Source organism: Marmota marmota, unplaced genomic scaffold, assembly GCF_001458135.2.
Source record: "Marmota marmota marmota unplaced genomic scaffold, marMar, whole genome shotgun sequence".
Taxonomy (NCBI): Eukaryota; Metazoa; Chordata; class Mammalia; order Rodentia; family Sciuridae; genus Marmota; species Marmota marmota.
The window spans coordinates 22,468,006-22,478,806 of NW_026000229.1; the positions used below are offsets into that span (position 1 = coordinate 22,468,006).

The window sequence follows — 10,801 nt, forward strand, 5'->3', positions numbered from 1 at the left end:
CCGCGCGCACAGCCCGCACAGCCCACGCCGCGGGCGAGAGACACTTGGGCCCGCCACCATGACTTCCAGTAAGATCGAGATGCCCGGCGAGGTGAAGGCCGACCCCGCCGCGCTCATGGCGTCCCTGCACCTCCTGCCGTCGCCCACGCCCAACCTCGAAATCAAGTACACCAAGGTAAGCGCCCACGGCCCACGGAGGATTTCTAGAAACTTCCTTCCTCATCAGGCTCTCTAGGGGGCGAGGGCCGGGGTCTCTGGGGCCAGCCTGCCGTCCTGAGCTGCAGCGGACGCCCTGTCTATCTCCGCGGTGGTGGCTTTTGAAGTCCCGCCGTGTCTTGGGACGCGTCGGGGACTAGCCTAAAGGCAGCTCTCGCTGAAGGGCTCAACGGCTCTGCCCCAGACCGCGGGGAAGGCGTCGGAAACCTCCCGGTTTCCGCAGAGGAGACCCGAGCTCCCGCCGGATCGCCGCGTAGCCCGGCCATCGCTTCGCGGTCCTCGCTCCCAGCCTCCCGGCAGGTCCTCGGAGCCCGGACCGAGCGGAGCGCTTTTCCAGTAGGAAATGGTCAGATCTCCGGCGCTCTGGCCGGTGTGTGACAAATTTCACGGGAACCTGGCTGATAAAAAGCACAGCGAGAGCCAGTGTCAGGATTTCATTTGAGTTTTGTAGGCAGTGTGACTTTTTTCCTGGGAAACTTGAAGAAGCTTTATATTTGTGCAAGTTTTCGGGTTTGCGTTTCTACTGAAAACTTTTTTTAAAACGAACTTTGACATTTTTTTGGTTTTGACAAACAGGAATTTTGTTGTTGCCTTGCATTTTAAAAACACACCACACACATATATAAATGTGCGTCTGCTACCTAATGTAAGTTGACTTTACTTTCTTTCCACAAATTCGTCATAGAAAAAAAATGAATCAGATATATATATGAAGCGGGGAATTGTAATGTTATAGCTTGGTGGGGTTCGGATAGATGGGATTTAGACCCACATTTCTTGGAGTTCACTTTACAGTTCTTATTTGATTTTCTATTACCGTCGCACACTTCTTGCAATTAACTTAAACCTATGTGTGTACTCACAATATCGCTAAAGTTGTATTCCATCATGCTTATTACAAGATCCACTACGCTTTGTAGAGAAGTTAAATTGTTTGATTCTTGGCTTAATGGCTGAAAAGAGAAATACCCCAAACCATCACAATATTGAAATTTTACATGGATTGAGTTTAGGATACTATCTGGATGATTCGTGTTTTGAATGTCGATTTAGATGGATTTAATGTACCTGCTAGCTCTTTTAGAGGGTGTGACAAATTTTTGAAGGCCATTTTAATGAGAGGTCGTTAATGGTTATGGCCCTTAGGCATTGTTTGCATAACAATAGTGCCAATGTGGGGCACCTCTTCGGTCTTAGGAACAAGCAGGGAAAGCATGCAGCATAAAAGTTTTGTTTTATGAGGGTCTCTAACCTCTCCAGCGGCTCTTCAGAGGTCTTAAAATGCAAGACCTACACATTTGAGAAAGGACCCAACCCTCAGATTTGGGAGGGTTGTTTAGTCTTAACTTTTGAACAGAATAGCAGCCTCTGAAAGTGGTTTTAGGTCTGCAGTAGGTATCTTTTTCAGAATTTAATTTGGAAACTCTTCCAGTTCTCTTTTCTCTAACTACCCCCTCTCTTTTCTCTCTTGTTCTCCCCAGTAGGAAAGACAACTGATTTATAGCTAATTGGAGCCTTTAATGTGGAGTCTTTTAGTTGGGGGAAGACTTTTAGTCAGTATCCACTTTCCCACTTATTACAAAGAAAAACAATCAGAAATGAAATAATGGATTGTAACTTGATTCTTTAATTTGAGGGGAGGAGGCACCTTATTTTTGCCTTGACAAACAACCCTCATAAACATTGAGCAACACTAATCTAAAGGGGAGCTCTTTCCACAAAAACTTGTAAACCGAACATTCCCAGCAGCTTTCCTCCTCAGCTCTTTAGTGAGAATTCTAAATTTTCTAAGACAAGCAGTTTTATGTTTTATTTTTAACATGAAGAGCAGAGGTTGATCCTTAGGTAAGCCCAAGGTGATCGCCCCCCCTCCACTTAAAAAAAAAACAACGTTAATGAAGAGTTTCTTTTTAAAATCACTTAGGATCATCAATGAGGGAAATTATCTTTTTAGTTTCAAACAGAAGAATAAAGAAGGTAGAATGCATAGTTATGTCCTTTAGCAGTGATACTATATTCATTAGAAAATTTGAAACACTTAATGGGTTAAAATATGCTTTAGGGACTGTTGAAAAGCATATATAAAACAAACACAATATTCACATAAGTTAATAGTTCTTTAAGACAAGCAGATATATCATTAATTAATCATTTTTATCTTGTTAAACGAATACAGTTTTACTGAGGGCTATTACAATATGATTTTTCTGTATGATTTTGCAATGTCATTTGAGGATAAACATAGAGTTAATACTTAGATATAGTCAGATTATGAAAATTTCAAGTAGCATATACTTAGAATATTTTGCACTTGTGATCTTGGATATTTCTGCTTTTTTAAAGCTATTTTCTTTCTTCTGAAAGAATTTGTACCTTTTGAAAAGTTTTAATTTTTAAAGTTACTACCTTTGCCTGTCACAGGTCCAGTAGAAATGCTATAGAATTAAAGTTCAGTCCTCAAGCATGCCCAAAAGGCTAAACTCCTAGCTCTGTGTTGACTTTCAGGCAATTATATTCTGTTTTTAAAATAAGCTTACTGCTCTGAAGTTCCAGTATCCGTACTAGATTAATTATCGATAGCAATGTCTCTTTTGGAATATGCTTGTTTCTCTTTCCCTAATACAGCAAGCTAGACCCCACATTTTTAAAATGATTTCTTATTAATGAATGTCTTTTCATTAAAACTCCCAGCCAAGAAAGAGTGATAACTGGCATGAAGTGTCAAGGGCACCAATTTGGAGCCACTTTCTTGCTTATATCTCAAAAGACTGCTAAACAGCTAGCATAGGATTCTGATTGCTTTTAGCTAAGCTATTATGAATTAAAGTTTTTCTGAGTTGTTTCTGTTTTATCAGTCTGGTTTTGTATGGCTGATCATATTATAGGAATACACAACGTTGTAGAATCAAAGCTCAGAGCTTTACAGACTGCCCCTGACTGCAGGGAGAACCTTTCCAGATTCCCAGGTTTTTGAAATATTCCTCTACTTTTCCACATATATGTTGACTCCATCTTCTCTTCTTGGCTCTAGGAGAATCCTCCCTATTCCTGCCCCCACATATAAGTGTGCTTACTTTCTGTTGGTTGCTTTTTCAGTGAGAATTTATGCCCATAAATAACAGTGATAAAAAGAGTTGCATGTTCTTCCAGTGTCTGATGCTGTGGGCAGCTAGAACAGAGGCAGGAAGGGGAATATTTTTGATTACTGACCTGCTACACTAGAAGAGAAAAAATGCAATCAACTGGAAAAATCAGAACTAATATGTGTTGTGTGCCTACTATTTATTCATTTAGCAATTTTTTATTAAATACATACTGTTTTCTGAGGTCAATCTCAATTCAATTCAAAGGGTATTTGAATGACCATGTTCCTAACAATGATACTTTTAACTGTTCTAGTTGGATCATGGAAACATCTGACCTTTTAGGAGCTTAGGATCTTATGAGAAAGATTGAGTGCCAAATATTGGTTGCCAGTATGGCAGTAGTTCAGTTGATCAATGTAATAATAAAATAGTAATAATACTTATAATGTCACATTTTTATAGGAACTTGTAAGACTTAATGATTTATCTAGTGCTTTCATTTAAATCTTATTTAATTCTTGCAAAACCTTTCAAAGGAAAGAAATAAATAGGAAAAAAAAGGTAAGAGAGATTTGCCCTTGACTTTTAAAAATTGATAAAGTATTCCTTATCATACACTTTGCTTTTCTTAAGTATGTGACACATTTTTTGAGAGTTTAAGTCTTTATTTTTTGTGTGTGTGTGTGTGTGTTGCTTCTAATGCAGTCCTGGAATATGAAGTTGGTCTGTTCTTAAAGAGTCACCTTTTGTGACTTTTAAGCTCTCGACTTTAAATTACTAGTTTTTTAAATTTTTTCTATGAATTGTTCTGGTTCTGGGAAAAATTCTTACCTATTTCACGAATGATTTCTTTTAAATGGGTGTGTATCTAGTTCAATGTAAACCTTTACTTGAGATTGTTTGTTTTTGATCATAAATTATCAATCAAACTGCATGTTTATAGAGGATTTGGGCTTTTTAAAAAACACTTTTTTTGTTAACTATACAACTTTTTGCTATATATTATCACCATTTAACCCAGGGAAGCTAAAACAACTTCATCATAGGACTTGAATTTAGATAACTTAATCTAAATATCTAAGTTAACCTTAGATAACTTAGGTCCTCCTGCCCTCATGCCTATTACTACATGGCTTTGTGTAACCACATGTAATTATGGTTTCTGGAGATTTTCTTTGTCCTTTATTTCTATAAAGAAAAAAGGGGGGAGAGGATGATAGCTTTTCTATTTCAGAGTAAAAGATTCTCCACTACCTGTTCTGTGAGGTTTGACTTTCTCATAGCCAGAATTAAGAAAAGTTGGACATGAAGAATCTCTCTGACCTCAGTGAAGGATAATGATCATGATCAAACCAGTAAGCATTTCAGAACTCACACACAATCCCCAATTGTGAGTTTCTTAATTTAATAATGAAATACAAATACTAATGTGTGTTTTGTCTTTTTAGTTGTCTTACTGATAGTTTGCAAGGGCCAGAAAACCACAGACTGTTTGTCTGGTTTTGCCACATCTATTCAATTACATATCGACTATAGCTGCTTTGAGACTACAATGGCAGAGTCAAGTAGTTTCAGCAGAGACCATATAGCCCACATTTTAGAAAAAAAAAATGTATGAGCCCTTGACTCCAAGTTAAAACAGACCTTTGATCAAATCCTGGTAAAAAATGTACTTACCATTATGTGGACAGTTAACATTTATTCAACTTATGGTGCCAGGTATGGTTCTAGGCTCTGGGGTTGTGGTAGTCAAAAGTATGTTAAGTTTCTTCACTGAGTTTCAATTTTTACATGTGTCAAAATTTAGATTAATAACACCTACCTTATGAAGTTATTATCAGGACTAAATGAGAAAGTTGTGTGAAAGTAAGTGGCATACAGTGATAATCACCCAATATTAGTTCTGTTGCATTTTTATAAAGTGATGATTATATTTGGATTATTATAATATTTGAGGTTACAAATTGATGGGATTCCATTTTTAAGAGACCAGAAATGTGTGATTAATAAAGTTTTATAAAACAAGCTATTGTTTACTATTTTGATTACTCATAAGAGTTTAATATTCTGGGTAACCATGGAATCCTTATGTGTTTGTAATACATTTTTACCAAGTGGGACACCCTGCATATTTCTTCATTAAGTTCTTGTTTTCACTAAAAAGTCATTAAACCAGACAATTGTTCATCCAGTATTTTAATAACAAATTAGTTATCTGATGTACCAAAATTTAGCATTAATATATCTCAGTATGCCCAATTAACTGAACATAAACACCAGGTTGGAAATAGATACTTCCAGTATTTTAAGTAGTTTGAACAAAGATATTGCCATGTTACTAGTACTTAAACTTGAGGTGTGTAGCAACATATGAGGACATTTTCATATGGTGAATACCTTCTGGCAGTGGGAATGTGTCTTGGTTTATATAATTTAAAAGTGAAGAAACTTGTTCTGACTCCCCAAGATAATGCATGGAATTTGGGGGACAGTCACCTTCCAGAAAGTAAAAGCACCAGGCAGAAACTATTTTAAAAATATTCCTAGCATTTGCTTCCTTCCTTTATTTGCTGTGACAGGTCATTTCAAAGACATTCATTTCCTCTCAAGACACCAAATCGAATGTACATAAAGTTGATCGCCATAATGTCATCTTGGTTAATTTTTAATTGCCTTTCAGACATATTCTCGAGTTCTAGTCTATTTAACTTTTCAAATATATGACATTATCCAAATTGGAAATTTCCCATCTGTGGCATGTCTTTATTACTTGTTTGGCTTACTTAATATTGAGTTATGTTTAAACTATTTCCTTTCTAAATCTTAACTCTTACGACTTTATTTACAGCAAACCTCTGTTGCATCACTTAATTTGAAAACACTTCCAGGCTTTGAAAATTCCAATTGGAATAATAATTGGGTAATTTTAACACCCTGGCTTCTTCTAGGCTCTCAACACTTCACTGGGGCTAAACACGGGGGTTAATTGAGCTCTGTACAATGTGGTTAAAAATTATAATGTCTGGGAGTGAACATTCTGAATTTTATTCTAGAAGGAAGCCTTCCTTTAACTTCAGTTCAGCCCTGTTACCTGCAGAAGAAGGTACTGTTCTACTTTCTTTTCTCCTCACTGTCTGATTTTTGGAGAGCCAAAGTAGCAATTTCTTTATCCCTAGATCTCTGGAAAGATAAAACTTATTTTCTAGGTGAAACTGGGAATTGAGAGACAGAGAAACAGTTCTCTCATTTGTAAGAATTCAGTATATCATGGGTATGGAAATTCCTTCCAATCTTGATTATAAAAGATAGGGAAAATTTTCAAAATAATTAAAAATTACATTTTTATATTTTCTCATTCATCTTGCCTAAGCCTACTGATTTCAAGGCCAGTGGTTCAAGTTTTTTCGCTCCATGTCATTTCTAGGGATTTCCTAAAATTTAAACTTAGAAAGTGGTATAGGTTGTGTGGCTGTTCATATAAGTAGAATGGAACTACTTTCAGGCAAATGAATTGGCCAAATACTATGAAGTTAGCAAACCTGCTAATAGGCAAAAATAACCTGTTTCCTCTTCCTCCCAGCCTCACTACTATACCTATATCAAATCTATAGACTGGATATGATCATGGAAATTTTAGTGTATGGAGGAAGAGAGGAAATAGGACAACTTTGGAAAGATGAAATATGAAGAATTATTAAGTATTATTTTCAATTAGACAATTATTTTCAATTAGGTCAATTTAAAATATTATTTTCATAGATGTGAAAATTGGTCTTCTGCCTTGGATTCAATGTGTGAAACTTACTCTTTGGTTAAATTCCCTAGAAAACCTGAAACCTGGGATTCTGTCTCATCTATATTTTAGAATCTGATATCCAGTGTACCATATAACTTGATTTTCTTAGAGAAGATTATCTAATTGTATTATCTCAGGGCCAGTTTTATTTTTAGCAGCCACTGTTTTGCTTACCTAAATTTATTTGCTTATTAACATTCATTAAGACCTCGTAGAAAGCATTGGTACTCACTGTCTAGCACCAAAAGATACATAGAGACAGTTCCTTCTAGGAGGAGACTGAAGAGAATTCCCATTTGGGCATGAGGTGAAGATAGGCCCCCAAGAAACTGTTGTACATGATTGAAGGTGCTAAATACTTGACATAAATCAGTTAAACTGGGAGGATTCAGAAGATAAGGAGACATTTCATATTTGGCATGTGATCAGTGCACTGTATTGTAACACATTTGTTAGGAAATGAATTATTTTTATGTAAAATTTTTAAATTTATATATGACAGCAGAATGCATTACAATTCTTACTACATATATACAGCACAATTTCTTCATATCTCTGGTTGTATACATAGTATATTCACACCAATTCATGCCTTCATAGATGTACTTTGGATAGTAATGATCATCACATTCCCCCATCATTTTAATCATACAGAAAAGTTTGGACAATGATACAACAAATGTATGTAACTATACCCAGATTTGTTAGTTCTTAACATTTTACACAACAGATGGGATTACCCCAGTGTAAGGTAAACTATCAGAAGTCAAAAATTCATTTAATCCAACCTACCCAACATCCTACCTTAGCAACACAGTGCACTGTGGAGTATGGGTTGTTTACCATTATCACGGGGATGACTGGAAACTGCTGCTGTTGCCCAGTATCACCTGTGAGTATCATACCACACATCGCCAACCTGGAAAAAGATAAAAATTTGAAGTGTAGTTTCTGTTTTTGTTTTTTCTTAGACTGGGGATTGAACCCATGGGCGCTCGCTGTATCACTGAACCAGATCCCCAGCCCTGTTTTGTATTTTATTTTGCTGAGTTGCTTAGGGCCTGACTAAGTTGCTAAGACTGGATTTGAATTTGATATCCTCATGTCTCAGCCTCACAAACCGCTGGGATTACAGGCGTGCACCACCACACCTGGCTTGAAGTGTAGTTTCTACTGCATATTTATTGAAAAAGCATAGGTCAAACCAACATAAGTTGGGAACCATCTGCATTACTTTTAATTTTTTAAAAGAATTACAATGAAACCCTCCTACGAGCTCTTCCTGTTCCTTCTTCCTTCTCACTATTCTTAGAGGCATTTATGTTTCTCATAGGTATATGTATCTGTACATGTATAAGTATCCATAAATAATAAATGCTGTTGTTATTCACACTAAAATATACACCATGCTGTATATATCTTTCTGCAATGTGTTTTGTTTTGCTTAGCATCAAATTTCCAGGATTCGTTCATGTAGTTGGATATACCCCCAACTCATTTATTGCAACATTGCATATTATTTTATTCCTTGACAGTTTCCCAATTTTTTATTCATTCTATTATTGACATTTAAGATACTCAGTATTTTGCTGTTAGAATCATGTGTAACAGCATTTACATTTAACATTTCCAAATGTGTCTCCTTATAATATGCCTGGTGAGAGAGCTTCTAGAATATATACTTATAAGTGATATTGCTGGCTCATAGAGGATGTGTATCTACAACTTAATTAGGGCTTGCCACATTTCTGTGCAAGATGATTATACTAGTTTCTATCCACTCTACCCGTCTACCACATTCCCCATTACTCCGTATCTCACTTATACTTGGAATTTCATAATTTTGCCAATTTGATGTGTTAAATGGTGTCTCTCTGCTGCTTTAATTTGCATGTCCTTGATTTCTTGTGAGAATGAGCATCTTTTCATGTTTACCAGCCATTTGGCTTTCCTCCTTTGTGAACTGGCTAGTTTATCATTTGCTTATTTTTCTGTGTATATGTGCTTGCTGATTTGTAGTAATGTATTTGGAATTGTAATTCTTTGTTAGATATGTACTACACAAACATTTTCTTCCCCATTGTACTTTTTTCTCCTTCCTTCCTTCCTTCCTCCCAAGCCCCCGCCCCTTGTCTCTTTGGTGTAATTGTCATACAGTTTTAAATGCAAATGAAGAGGAACTTTTCTTTGTTTACTGTTTAAGAAAATTCTAAGTTCTTACATTGTTCTGAAAGTTTTATTTCATTTTTATTATTTAAAATTTGGCTTTTTGCATTTGTGTCTTAACTTTCCTGGAATTGGTATTTGCTTATATATAAGGGTAGACAAATCTGAAGGACAAATGATTTAACGTAGAGGAAAGGCAAATGATATTAATGTGTAAGGAATTGTTTTAAATTGTATTCTGTGCTATCTTGGGGTAAGACTAAGAGGTCAAGAATGTGTGGTCTTCTTTCTCTAAGTCTGATCTTCTCCTTAATGGGAAAATATAAGAAATTAATTCTACTCTGATGTCCAATTTTAATACATGTTGGTTTCCCTATACTAAGGACACAAGTGCGTTTCATAAGTCTACCTATTAGGGGCCATTGTACAAAACTCTGTCATTATTATTATTAAATTCATATCAAGATTTTATTTCTCTACTTTTCTTATAACACTTAAAACTGTGTTTGAATGTTAACTACTATTGCACTAAGACCCACTGTCTCTTGCATGCATGCGTGCACACATGAGTGAACACACACACACACACACCCTGCTGCCATTTATGGAAGGCCAAGGTAAATAAATGAGTTCTTCAATATGTGTTGTTTGTTTATAGGAGAAAACATGTATAGATAACAATTTGAAAAATAATTGCTAATAGGAAAACCTTTTTCTTGAATAACTAATTCAATACTGTGATTTATCCTGTTAGTGTAAAGAATTTTAATTATTCCTTAGTACCAACTTGAAAATAACATTTTAGCACTTCACATTTTGTTAATACTTGAGCTTATGTTTTAAAGTTAAAGCTGGTGTTACACATTTGCCTTTGTATTTGGGTTTTATAAGTGATTTGATTCATGTGTGTATGCCTTAGATTCTAAAGAAGCTGTTGTAGAAGCTGTTACATGTATGCCTTGACACTGAATTCAGCCCTTCTGTTTGTGTTCCTATATATGTAATACCTAACAAAATTGTCTGCATAACTTACTTTTGATAATGAACTTGAATTCTTCGAGAAACAGTATTATTTGTTTGCCCTTTTAAATGATACAATTTTTGCTTCTACATTATATTTTTCTTTCACTAGATTATAAACTTTAATGCATCTTGGCCTTTCTGAAGCATCTGGCTCAGTCTATAGTATAGATATTTCAGAAATGTTTGTTGAACCCTTCCTGTATTTTAAAAAAATTTTTTAGTTGTAGATGGACACAATATCTTCATTTTATTTATTTATTTATTTTATGTGATGCTGAGGATCGAACTCAGTGCCTCACGCATTTGAGGCAGGCGCTCAACCACTGAGCTACAACCCCAGCCCACTTCCTGTATTTTACTATTACAGATAGCTATTAATAGGTACAGCTTTTTAAAAATGTAGTATTGAGGGGCTGGGGATGTGGCTCAAGCGGTAGCACGCTCGCCTGGCATACGTGCGGCCCGGGTTCGATCCTCAGCACCACATACAAAAAAAAAAAAAAAAAAAAAAAAT

General features: G+C 35.9%; 1 protein-coding gene across 1 annotated transcript in view; it reads left to right on the forward strand.

The window, feature by feature from the left end:
* Window positions 1–2: 2 nt before the first annotated feature.
* Aldh1a2 (aldehyde dehydrogenase 1 family member A2) overlaps window positions 3–10,801 on the forward strand; it is an 89,312-nt gene continuing 78,513 nt past the window's right edge. Inside the window, exon 1 of the mRNA XM_015480609.2 lies at window positions 3–175. Coding sequence (XP_015336095.1) covers window positions 59–175 — 117 coding nt within the window. The 5' untranslated portion in view covers window positions 3–58. The remainder of the gene's footprint in view (window positions 176–10,801) is intronic.